This window comes from Vombatus ursinus, unplaced genomic scaffold, assembly GCF_900497805.2.
Source record: "Vombatus ursinus unplaced genomic scaffold, bare-nosed wombat genome assembly UNPS02014877.1, whole genome shotgun sequence".
Lineage (NCBI taxonomy): Eukaryota > Metazoa > Chordata > Mammalia > Diprotodontia > Vombatidae > Vombatus > Vombatus ursinus.
In genome coordinates this window covers 337,185-350,829 of record NW_020954655.1, presented here as the reverse complement: position 1 = coordinate 350,829, position 13,645 = coordinate 337,185, and the positions used below count along the sequence as shown (strand labels likewise).

Genomic DNA, 13,645 nt, shown 5'->3' with positions numbered 1-13,645 from the left:
AAAATGCTCCCGATCAGGCCTGAGCCAGTGCAGAACCAGACAGTTGAACTTTGTTTTAGAATGCACATAAAGCTTTTGACCTCCTGAGACTTTTCTTCACAATGCAAGGGGTGAGTCCAAGGAAGGGGGAGCTCCCATATCTAGACTTGTAGAAGTAGAAGGTCGTGTTCCACACCACACAGAAGTAGGGGTGCTCCTCCATATCTTGAGGAAACTGATTAATCACAAAAGCACATCAACTCTTGAATCCAAATGCTGAAAATAAGGCAGCGGCAAGATGAAATCAAAGAGCTAAACTCTGTTAGGATGCCACCAGCATACCTGTAGTAGGATTTCCATAAGCGACTTCCCAATACAACAGCTTCGATGTAACTTCCCCACCCCGGGACAGTTTGTTTTAGGACAAGCTATGTGACCCATGGTCTGATGGGAAGGTCACCAACCTGCTAAGGATCATCAGGGCTTGGCCGTCATCTTTGCTGCTACATAGCTCCACTGCATTTGCTTCTAGCACAGCTAACCCCAACTGGAAGATGGCTTTGATCCCATCATAGAAGAAACAGTCTACGACATTCACAGCACTTTCTAAAGGCATGATGCTGAGGAACAAGGTCAGGAACCAAGAAAGGGAGATGGAAGCCAGAGTGGATAGATCCTTCATGTGTTCAGCCAGTTCTGGAAGTCTCTCTCTTATAAGTTCCTCAAAGACAGACTGGTCTACTTGGGCCCCTGGAATAAACATTGGGGGTCAGAATCATAAGCAGTGGAGGGGAAGAAGCATTTATATAGTGCCTATTACATGCCAGACATTATGCTAAGTGCTTTACAAAAACCTCACTTGATCCTTACAATACCTCTTTGAGTTATGTGCTATTGTTATCTCCATTTTACAGATGAGGAAAAAGGCAAAAAAGGTTAAGTGACTAGCCCAAGATCACAGATAAGACATGTCTGAGGCCAAATTTGAACTCAAGCCCACTGTAGCACCTTGTTGCCTCTCATAAGAAAAAGAAGCAGCCGGGGTCATTTTTCTTCATTTGGGTCTACTGCCAACAAAATTAGGTAGTAACCAGGGCTGGTAAGTCCCTGTGAAGACTATAGGGATTCCCCTCCTGGCTAGTCCACATCTTCAGTCATAAACCTACTCCTAGTCTCCATTATAGCCAATGGCTTTTCATTCCTGAATCTGCCACGTTCTTCTCTGCTTACCCTACCCATCCAAAAAGAAGAACTCCAAACTCAGATCTCCAAAATGTCCTGAAATCCCCTAAGCAAAAAAAATTTTCTCCTCCCATCATGGATGTGGTGATATTTACCATATCTCTGCAATTAATAGCCAACAACTGATAACTTAACCATATTTAAAAAATTAACTTTTAACTTTATGAGTTTAGTGAATCATTGCCTTTACCATTGCTTATTTATGTGCCTGCCTTGCAATTTATTGTCTTGGATTGGTGCCCGGGGGGCTAAGAGGTTAATTGGTTTGCCCAGGGCCACAAAGCCTTGGTATAACATGGTATATAGGACATAGTCAGCACTTGAACCCAGGTCTTCTGACTCCATGGCTAACTCTAGCCACTGCATCTTAATATCGTCTATAAAACCCAAAGTTCAAATTTCTACCAGATTTTTGTATTTTTAAAAGTTTCGTTTCTCAGCATAACTCTTACCATACACTCCTCCCTTGTAACTAAGAAAAAGAAATAAAATTGATACAGCCACCACATGTGGCACCATATACTTCATACTCATAGTTTCCCACTTCTCTGCTGAGTAAAGAAGTAAAAAAATAAACTGGAGAAGGAAATGGCAAAAACCACTCCAGCATCTTTGCCAAGTAAACCCCGAATGGGTCATGAAGAGTCAGACACGATTAACAATTCAACAAGAAGAAATCACATATGTTGTCCCGGTACCTTCTTGATATTTATGACTGCAATCTCAACTCCATGTAAGGTAAAACGAGCTGCTAATTATGTTATTTTGATCAACAAGGAATGCCAAAGGAGATAGAGTTAAGACATAAATAAAAGTTTACCCTGTAGTATGAATTATCTACAATCTACACTTTGTCTACAGTCACTGATGACATTCAATCAAGATTTGGATCTAGAGGTCTTTTAAACTGACTTGTTTAGAAAACCTGTCTAGAGCAAAACCAGGAAGACAACAACCTTGTAAAGAAAAACAACTTTGAAAGATTTAAAAACTCTAATCAATGCAATGTCTACCTGACAGAGAAGTGTTGAGCCTAGAATGCAGATTGAAGTATATTTCTTTTCTTTTTTGGGGGGGGGAGGGGGGGTGGGGATGGGTGGAGCATTGCTAAATGTAGGAATGTTTACCTGGCAATACATATTCATTACATGGTTTTGTTTTTCATTGGGGAGAAGGTGAGTTAGGATAAAGAGAAGGTGAATTTTCCTTAATTTAAAAAAGGAAAATTTTTTTAAACTTGTGTGTACATAGGAATTGTTATTGCAAATAGAAGGCAAGAAGTATGCCCTCTAATTTTTGGGCAGTCCCTAATGCAGTTGTTGTTTTTCAGTTGTGTCCAATTCTGTGTGACCCCACTTGGGGTTTTCTGGGCAAAGATAGTGGAGTGGTTGGCCATTTCCCTCTCCGTTTCATTTCACAGATGAGGAAACTGAGGCAAAAAGGGTTAAGTGACTTGCCCAGGGTCACAAAGCTAGTAAGTGTCTGAGGCCAGATTTGAACTCAGGAAGAGGAGTCTTCATGACTCCAGGCCCAGCATTCTTATCTGTTCACCTAGCTGCCCTGGCCCTAATATAGTAAAAGATGCTTAATTAATTTTCTAAATCAGCAGCATCAAACTCAAGCAGAAATGGATCCCTGCAGGCCACATATTGACTTGGAAAACCACAAATGGACATTATCTATGTAATATCATATTTTTAATTATTTTGTTAAACATTTCCCAATTACATTTTAATCTCGTTCCAGCCCTAAGGAGAATTTTGCAGATGTGTAAGTTTGACACTTTTGTTCTAAATGATAAAACTCTTTACTTAGTCTATATATGCTAACTTTGCCACTAACACTGTATTTATTTCCAGGTACAGAGGTAGTACAAATGGAAGTCATTTACCTATTACTCGATGATTGAAGTAATCTGGTAACATCCGTTCACACACAGCAACCAGCAGCCAAAAGGCTTCTTCCTCTTTGGCATAGAGGAGTAACACAGATGTCAGAATGTTCATCGACTGCACAGAATTTACAGGGAAGGAGGAGATTACTGACCACTCATTTTAGTGCATTCATTCAAGAAATGTACTATATCTGCTATAGACAGGGCATTGCATGAGACAATGAGTGAGTGAGACACAATGTTTAAATAAGACACACCTGCCCTCGTGGAGTTACAATCAAGTATGAGAGTACAAGACATGAACATAAACTATAATACACAATACTACATTTTAAGTTCATTAGAGAGATGTAAAACAAGGTGCCACATGAAAAGGGAAGGTTGTTACTAATGGGCATTAATGGAAAAGGGAGCATCTGTGTTTGATTTTGAAGGATGGGTAGGAATTCAGATGAAGATGAAAAAAGATATTCTAGGCACAGGGAATGGTATTAGCAAAGGTATGATGTTGGTGGGGAAATATAAGGGGAACATGCATTTAGTAAGCTCCTAATATGTGCTAATCAGCAATCAACATTTATTAAATACCTGCTATGTGCCAGGCACTGTACAAAGCACTTTATATAAATTATCTCACTTGGTCTTCATAGCACCCCTGTGAGGTAGGTACTATTATTATCTCCACTTTCTAGATAAGGATACTGAGGTAGGCAGGGGTTAAGTAATTTGCCCAGGGGAAAAAAGACCCTATTTGAATTCAGGTCTATCTATTCTGGAGCAGTTGGTGGCATGGTGGATAGACAGAGTGCCAGGCCTGGAGTCAGGAAGATTCATCTTCCAGAGTTCAAATCTGGCCTCAAAACATTTTGCTAGCTATATGACCCTAGGCAAGTCACTTAACCCTGTTTACCTCAGTTTCTTCATCTATAAAATGAGCTGAGAGGGAAATGGCAAACCTCTCCAGTATCTTCGCCAAGAAAACCTTAAATGGAGTCACAAGGAGTCGGACACAACTGAAAAAAGACTCAACAACTATCTCTCTTGACTTCAGGCTCAACACTTTGTCTATTGTGCCACCTACCAGCCTCCAGTAGTAAATAATAGGCTCCATTTGGGGCAGAAAGTCAATTTTGGTTAAATATAATATGCATGGAAGAGAATAAAATGAAATAAGGTTAAAAATTTCAGATGGTTCCACAATACAAAGGGCCCTGAATGCCAAGAAAAGGAATTTAAACTTTAGGAGCTACACAATTGGGAGCCAATGAAGATTTCTGAGCAGAGGAGTGATATGATAATAAGATCAAAGAACAGTGTGAAAGATGTACTGCATGAGGACACAAGAGTGGATCACCATCATAACACAAAGGGAGAGGTAAAACCAGACGAGCAGGGCCAATTTCACTTTTATTCATGTACCCCAATGCCTACAATAGTACTGGGCCCATGGGGGAGGTGCTGAATGAATGCTTGTTAATGGTATCATTGGTTAGTTTTCAGATGTTAGATTAGAGGGTTAGAAAATACCAAAAGAAATCCGAGCCACATCAATGCATATAAAATAGACACCCTCTAACGGAGCAAGTTTGTTGCATCAAATCACTGTAGGTCACCATGCAAGAAATCTGGCTGCAGTGATCTACATTAATTGCATAGATAGCCAAAAGTTCAAGGACAACTGCAATCTGCCCCAAACCATTCAGTGTTTGTTGTGCACAGACATTATACAGCTTTTAGTTTGCCCTAACCCTGCTTATTCCCTGGAAAATAAAGTTTAACATCTTCAATTTTCAGATGCCACAAACTTCTACAATCTAATTTGGAGTTGTTTTTGCTGTTCGGTTTTCATCTTACTCTTGTTTGTTACTTAGTTATTTTTCAATTGTGTCTAACTCTTCATGACCCCATTTGGGGTTTTCTTGGCAAAGATATTGGAGCAGTTTGCCATTTCCTTCTGCAGTTCATTTTACAGATGAGGAAACTGAGGAAAAGAAGGTTAAGTGACTTGCCCAGGGTCACATAGCTAGTAATCGTCTGAGGCCATATTTGAACTCAGGAAGATGAGCCTTCATGACTCCAGGCCCAGCACTCTATCCACTGTGCCACATAACTGCCCTTACTATTAGCAAATTGTTCATGAAATCACAAAAATTTAGTGCAGTTCAAATGGGGAATCTCTCTATCTCCATATGCTTCTTCTTAAAACAATAGTTTACCCTCTGAGTCTACTTACTTTTCAACACATCTTCAGCCATTACACATACTGTTAGGCATATAATGCTGTGTAAGGAAATTATCAACCCCATTTTATAGATAGTAAAGTTGAGACAGAGAAGGAAGATATTAACACTCCTAGGGTCAGACAGTAAAGTTAGTCAACTCATGATGTTCCCCATCCTAATCACTCTTCATTCTTTAAATATTTATTTAATATTTTTTCCCCAATTACATGTAAAAATTTTCAATGTTCATATTTTTAAAAATTTTGAGTTCCAAATTCTCTCCCTCCCTCCCTCCCATGCTTCCTCATTGAGAAGGCAAGTAATTTGACATCGGTTATTATACATGAATCACTATTCATTTTTTAAATTTCAAGTGTTGGGGTAAAGAAAATATGGTTTCCTGTGAAGATAGGTAGATAAGCCCATTATCATGACTTCACCTGGCAGTATCCAATCTTGGGGTTTCGGTGAGCATAGGCTGTTAGCACTCTTCTCAAGGCGGCGATTCCTGTTTCATTTTGGAAGGCAGGGTGCTCTGGGAGAGAGCGGTGCAAATCCCGCTCTATCTCCTCTGTTACTAGGCAACATTTGCCCATCGACTCCTCTACCAGATTCCCATAGTAACCAGGATGAGAGGCAAGATCAGTTACAGCATCTGAGGATTTTTTAAACAATATACGTGCAAAGGGAATTAAGAATTATTTCCAGGACAGTGTCACCATGGGAGTTATATTCATCAAAGAACATCCGTGTTATCTGGTATGATGGAGAACATAAAGTACTTTAAAACTGTGCACAATTGAGCTTACTTCCTTTTCTCGCATAGCCTTGACCCAGAAGAATTATTAACATTATTTTATAAGATGCATACTTGGTTAGAGGGAAAATAATATAGTTCATAGTGAAAATAAATAGCACTTATGAACTTTTAAAAAAATTACTTTTAACAGTATACATTTTCTCATGACAGGATTACGCACAAGTATATATATAGTTTTCTTTAATTCAGCATTTTTAGGAATTAAAACTGTATTAGGAATTAAAACATCTTAGTATTATTATTATAAAAATAGTTTTGGCCTCAGAGATCCCTTGAAAAAGTCTTGGGAACCTCCAAGTCAAAACTATTTTCATAATAATGCTAAGATATTTTTATTCCTAATGCAGTAAATATCAATAGATAGAACCCATAAAAGGCTCTTTGGGGGAGGTCCTCATAATTTTGAAGAGTGTAAAGGGGTACTGAGGCCAAAAAAGTTTAAGAATCACTGCTTTAGTTCATGTAATAATTACTGAGCACCTACTATGTACAGGCGCTTTGCTAAGTGCTGATTTGCAAGTGACAGGATAACAGTAATAACACAACCTACTTCTAAAGGGAGCTACAAGTAAAATTCTTTGTAAACCTTAAAATTATATTATACAAATGTAAATTACCATGCTAGAATGTAAGCTCCATGAGGGTGGATACCATGTCTTTTCTAAACTTGGTATCTCTCCTAGCAGACTTTTCTGCACACAACAGGTGCTTTAATAAATGTTTGATCCACATTCATTCATTCAATAATTATAAAAGAGCCTGAAAATGGTCTACATGAAGCAGTTGGGATTGCCTTAATGATTTAGGAAGGACAACAAACTATGCATCATAGAATGAAGGGAACACATAGCTGGAAAACATATCAGGTAAGTGATTCTTAACTTTTTTGTGTCATGGACCCTTTTAGCAGTCTGGTGAAACCTATGGCTCCATTTTCAGAGTAACACTTTTAAATGCATAAATATAACAGATAGAATTACAAAGCAAATAATAGGTTTATGGGAGGAAAAAAGACATTTTTTCTAATCCAAGTTTAAGGACTTCCGCCCCAAAATCTGTCCATAGATCCCACATTAAAACCTCTGCCTTAGAGTTCATCTAGTTTGAGACCTTCATTTTACAGATGAGGAAACTGAGGCCCAGCATGATTAAGTAATAAGATCTCACATCTAGTTAGGCGTTTTCAGGTCTAGATCCCAGGTCGGTCAGTCCAACGGTATTTCATTATACCACACTGCTTCCAATTTGAAACCAAGAAGAGATATCTCTGTTAAAGAAGGGAGCCTAGAACCCTTTGATTTGCCGTATCTGATGCCTCATGGACAAGTGCGAGTCTGTGGGAACGGGACAAATATACTGTGACCATGATGACATCCAAATTTGTCCAAAGTATCTGAGGTTTTCTGCAAAGCAGCACCAGGTACTATGGGAAACAGTGCTGAGGTACTGGAGGAAATAAATTGGCAAAAGGGCTGGGGCCATATCCTTTCCCACTTACTCACTCCCAGGCCCAGCCCAACCCTCACAGAATTAAAAAGATACATATATTTTTTAATAATATTAAATATATGGTACATCCCTCATAACTTTTCATCTATCTGTCTCTAGTTCTGTCCATAATCACTATGGAGCCTCCAGAGGGATAATCTCAATATTTATACCAAATCTGATGCTAAGAAATCTTCTTCACCTTACAGATATGATTGAAAATGGCTGAAGAAGGCAACATTTTGATGTGAATGAATTTCCTCAGAGTATAGTGATTTGGCTAATCAAGTGTGACAAGTTCCTAATTCTTCTCTTTTGTTAGGAGAAGTAAAAGCAAACAAGAGGGCTTTGGGCATCTGAAGCAGTAGAAGGGGTCACTGCTGAGCCAGGGAGAACACAGAAGAAGAAAGCTGTGGGCAGAATACAAACTTCAAACACCACAGTTTTGTCTTGGGTGGGTCCTAAATGCCTTCAAGTGGGAAGAAACAGCACCTGGAGGTATTTTTGTCGTACAGCTGCAAACACAGCAGCTTGGCTTGTCATAGTTCATACAAGGATGGATATCTTTTGCTTATTTGTTCATTTTAACAGGACTCAATTCATTGAGGCCAAACAACACTAACATAGAAGTCAGGAGACCTAGGGATCTACATAGCTCTGCCACCAACTCGCTATATGATTCGAGACAAATAGCAACCTTTCTAAGCCTCAGTTTCTTCATCTGTATAATTATGTGGTTGGACTAGTCAAGAGTCACATAAAGAGGAGCAACGAGGTGGTACAGTGGATACAGCACCGGCCTTGGATTCAGAAGGACCTGAGTTCAAATCCGGCCTTGGACATGTAACACTTACTAGCTGTGTGACCCTGGGCAAGTCACTTAACCCCATTGCCTAGCCCAAAAAAAAAAAAAAAAGAGTCATGTAAAGAGTTAATGGAAGTCCCCCTATTCCTAGGGGATTTGTTAATAGAGGTATCCTTATAATATACAAAGAATATTCTAATTACAGAGCTGGGTTTTTGATGATCTAATAGATGAAAAAACAGACCCCAAGTGGTTTAGTGACTTGCCCAAAATCAGAAACGAAAATATTCAGACTTAAGAAGCCCTTAATGTTTGAGATTCCACAGTAAAAAACAAATACGGATGACTCAATTAGAATCCAGAAAAATCCCTCTGACCTTGTCCTCTATTTGTAAGTAATATCCCAAATTAACATTTGGTCAAGGATACAAGAGAAAAAGCGAAATTAAGTTTTTACCTGAAAACAGGAGCCAGAGTTTACCCCGTAAAGATTCAGGGATTCCCATGGCAACAAGCTTGCGGATCTTTTCCGTACGAAACATACACACTGTTCTGCCGTATTCCACAAAATGGTCGTTCCAAAGGCTTGCTTTTATCTGTTCTCTTGACTAGAAACCATAATATGCATATTTCAGGTATGGCTTACATCATCCACATGCTCCCACCATGTTTTCTTAGACCACAAGACATAATAGAAGAGGAAGTTCATTGAGAAGTCAGCAATTACAGGCAATTACACCTCAGTAGCAAAGTTTAACAAGAAGAACAAGATTGCCTACAAAAATACCTCGTGACCATGATTGCAGGCTGAGGAATAAATGCCAAAAGAGACTATTGCAAACTCCTCTGAAAATATCAGAGCATGGGAGTCTCTCCTTTGTCTGCTCTAGTTAATGGGTGGGCAGGAAAGAGAGACCCTCTCCTGCTCCCTTTTCTGTTGCAGGATTTGGAGGAGAGGCAGGAAGAAAAGAAATAAAATGAATTCAAGAATCTTCCACTTCCATTATCTGAAACAAGATATAGCAGAAATCAGATAGAAATTAACTTCCTTATTCAGGGAACGATTATTTTACACCTCCTTTCACGTCGTCCTCCTCCTGTCTGTTAACCTTCAGGACATTTCATACTGCATGTCTACTGTGCATCACTAAGAATAGTTTATGGAGTGGGTTGGTGAGGGGAGGGAAAGGGAAGGGAGAAAACCCAATCTGGGTATTTCTAAGCAATCCTAATTTAAGTTGTGGTGGGGGGCAAAGTTGAAGCCAGTTACCAAAATGAGGTTTGGGGAATGTTTGTGCAATTGAGGGCTGGCCCATAGCTATTTAGAGATCTCAGGACCATAGGGTTCACACATTGCAAGATCATGGTGTTCATATTTGGCATCAACAAAGCTACTGCAGGAAAGATCTATGTTTTAGCTCTGTACAGACTCTTAGAATTGACAGGGTCCTCAGAGACCATCTAATCCAACCCATCTTTATTACATATAAGGAAATTCAGGCCCAGAGATGGTGAACTGCGCAAGTAACAGAGCTAATAAGCATCAACGACAGATACTCATATTTACTCTTTATTTCAGTTGTGAAACAATTTGTACTGAAATTAGAATGCTGCCTATTTAGTAAACAATAGTTCTTAACATGTGCTCAGGAGAAAAAGAATTGTAGATGATATTTTCTTCTTTTGTGACCTTGTTGGAAGGTAAATCGGTCACAGCCAAACAAAAGGTTGCTAATATCTATAACTAATTTTTACTGAAGATTATGAAGCCCCAGTTGAACTTTCAGACTTTGGATGGAGACAATTTATTCCATTCAGAGAAGGTCTTCTAATCTTTTTAGTCTAATCTGAAATTGTAAAAGATTGAGTCCCATTTTGGCTGAGAAGACAACGTGAAAATGGTAAGTGATAAGGCCCACTCCACCTTTCCATCTCTCAAAATGATGTAAAGATGAGGTAGAAAACATCTTACTCTGCAAACCAGGCACATAGAGGCAACCTAGAGGATCACAAGATCACATATACAAAACTGAAGGATTTTCAAAGGTCGCCTAGTCCACTTTAAGGTGGGGACACTGAAGCCTAGAGAGATTGAGTGATTTGTCCAAGGACACGCAGGCCATAAAGGCAACTTATACAAAGGTTTTTAAGAAAAGTGGACAGCAATGTCATCATCTTTGAGAAGATAAACCAATACTGGCACTTTCTCTTGTCACAGCTTAGGGAACTTAGAGCATGCACCAGGGCAGCTTCAATGTTTGAACACAGAGTAAACAAGATGAAATAGTTGTGAGATTGGCTCCATGGGCACAGCTATCTGGATGGCAGATGCACAGCCTTTTTTTTTTTTAAATTTTTTTTTTTAGTATTTCATGTTTCTTCATTTACACTTAAGAACAAATTTTAACATTAATTTTTTTAAAACTTTGAGTTCCAAATTCTCTCCTTTCCTCCCTCCCCACTCCTACCCCTCTATTGAGAACACATTTTTATATAGGTTATATATGTATGGTCACGCAAAACATTTTCGCAATAATCATGTTGGGAAAGAAAACATAGAGCAAAAAAAACCCCTCAAAAATAAAGTAAAAATAAAAGCATGCTTAAATCTATATTCAGATACCATGAGTTCTTTGTCTGGGGATGGATAGCATTTTTCATCGTAAGTCCTTCATAGTTATCTTGAATCATTATATTGCTGAGAATAGCTAAGTCATTCACAGCTGATCATCTTACAATATTGGTGTTACTTTGTACACAGTACATTTCACTTTGCATCAACTCATGAAAGATTTTCCAGGCTTCTCCGAGAGCATCTTGCTCATCATTTCTTATAGCACAATAATATTCCATCGTAATCACATATCACAATTTGTTCAGCCACTCCCCAATTGATGGGCATCTCCTCAATTTCCAATTCTTTGCCACCACAGAAAGAGCTGCTATAAGTATTTTTGTACATATAGGTGGCCTTTTTGTGCCTAGCACACAAGAGATACAGAGCAAATATCAGCCCATGATAAGTTATTGCAAAACACAGAATATCACTTCCTGGCCCCGTTGCTCTCTAAGCCAAATCCCACAGTTAGCCCAGTTGGGTCTGTGTTAAAAAGGCAATGGGGCTAGGGGAGTGGGCAGAGAAAGCTAGAGAAAGAAGGTGAACTCTACCTACCATTCTGGAATCAGGACTCTGGGTTCCCGACTGGTGGAAGATAGCTAACAGTGCCTCAGAATTTGGCAGAGGGCTAGTTTCTTTGTCAACCTTGTTACCATTCTGAGACAATTTGAGAGACCCAAACTTTTGGTCACTGCACACGCTAGTTGACTGAAATAGAGAGGATGTCTGAAAAAGCAAAGATAGAGGTATTTGTTTTTGTTTGGATTTATTTAGGGTTGTGGAATTTGTTTGGGCATCCACACTAACCTTAATGGACAACTTTACAATTTAAAAATCTACCTACCTAGCTGTGGTTTGAGAGAAGAGACAAATACACTGAGACATTAAATCCCACAAGGTTTTGCCTTTACAATGGAATTGTCTACACTGAGGTTTTACCTTGTCCCTTAACATGAGACACACAAGGCAGAGGTCCCAGAACAGTAAGCCTGACAACTTCATGATTTTTCTTTTGAAAACAGGAGAAAGCAGATAACTCTGTGCATACATAAATATGTCTCCCCAACATCGTTGATAAAACGAAAGTTTCACACCCCAATGCTATTTTTTCTATTCCTTTACATTCTAAAAAATTGGACATGTGCTTCTTTGCTTCAAAATCTCAAGGACGGGGTTAGAAAGGGTTGTCCTACTAATCCTGTCTAATTACTATCGGTCCTATAAACATAAGCAAAATAAACACTATGTCATTTCAGGTGTGCGGTACTAGCAGCTGGAGACATCAGAAAAAAGACCTATAGGAGATGGCATTTGAGCTGAGCTTTGAAGGAAACTAGGGGAGATGAAGGTCAGGAGGGAGTACATTCTAAATCTGGGGACAGCCTGTGCAATTACACAAGAGATAGGAGATATATCATGTGTGAGAACAGCAAGGCCAGTCTGGCTGGACCACACATAGTGTGTGTGAAGCCTGGAAAGGTAAGTTGGAGCCAAGTTATAAATGGCTTTAAATGCCTAACCATGGGGTTTGTATCTGAGCCTAGAGGTTCTAGGAAATCATTTATCACCTCAGCTCAACTCTAACATACAGTGAGTCCTTTCCCAAAAGCATATATGAAATCCTAATTTGAAATTTTGGAAAGCAATTTGGAGGTGGTGGGGGGGGTGGACAAGAAGGAAACATTGGACAAATACCCATGCTTTTAAAGTCCATCAATAGCTGACCAAAAATCTGAAACTGATACCCTAAAGATTTTAGTCTATAATGTATTGAGTTTTACAAGTTCAACCTATCTAGCTCAAACTTTTAGCTTTAAATTCTTCAAATAGCTCTGTGAGAATTGTAGACAAACTTGTTTGCTAACTTGTGGCCTGGTTGGTGGCAAATATTGGGTGGGTTGAAGGAGTGGAAAAGAGTGGAGAGTAAAAGAAAATAAATGATTAGGAGTCTAAATTTATATAGAGAGAAGATGAATAGGAAAGGAATAATAAACCCACCTCCCACCAATTACCATGCTAGTTATTTCCATAACATCTACTTCTCTTCCCTGCAATTCTGTTCTGGGAAATGCATTGTATTTCTCAGCCCTATCAGATGAGAATTCAACCACTGTCAAAATTTCTCTCTCATGCCTAGCAATAAATCCATCAGCAGTGCTATTCAAAAGCGGCACTGTAATTTCTCTGCATTCCTGATTCATCAACAGGTCTAAGTAATTATAAGGCACCAATATTCTTGGCTTTGAAGTCAAGTGACAATCATTTCTGTATCTGCACAAAGAAATCTCATGACAGCTTCTGTGGGTACCGGGAAAAAACAAACCCAGTAACTTGTTGGGCACATCCAACTACATAATCCAATAAATATCCTCAGCTGCACGTTCAACCCCAAAGGCAAAATGCCCTTTTATGTTTTTTATATTACACAGAGTTTCTAGAAGATCTCAATTTTTTTAGACCTTGAATCAACTTTCAAACAAAAAAGACTTGGGATAATGTTAATACCTACAATTTCTGAGTACATGTAATATACACAGTATGTGTATGTACCTACACAAACATATATATATATATATAT

The 13,645-nt window shown here is 38.9% G+C and overlaps 1 protein-coding gene across 1 annotated transcript in view; it reads right to left on the bottom strand.

The window, feature by feature from the left end:
* Window positions 1-13,645, bottom strand: part of TBC1D8 (TBC1 domain family member 8) — a 126,133-nt gene that overhangs the window by 12,700 nt on the left and 99,788 nt on the right. The window contains exons 6-10 of the mRNA XM_027842575.1: window positions 11,623-11,793; window positions 8,908-9,058; window positions 5,778-5,992; window positions 3,113-3,230; window positions 444-729 (exon numbers count right to left, since the gene is read on the bottom strand). Coding sequence (XP_027698376.1) covers window positions 444-729; window positions 3,113-3,230; window positions 5,778-5,992; window positions 8,908-9,058; window positions 11,623-11,793 — 941 coding nt within the window. The remainder of the gene's footprint in view (window positions 1-443; window positions 730-3,112; window positions 3,231-5,777; window positions 5,993-8,907; window positions 9,059-11,622; window positions 11,794-13,645) is intronic.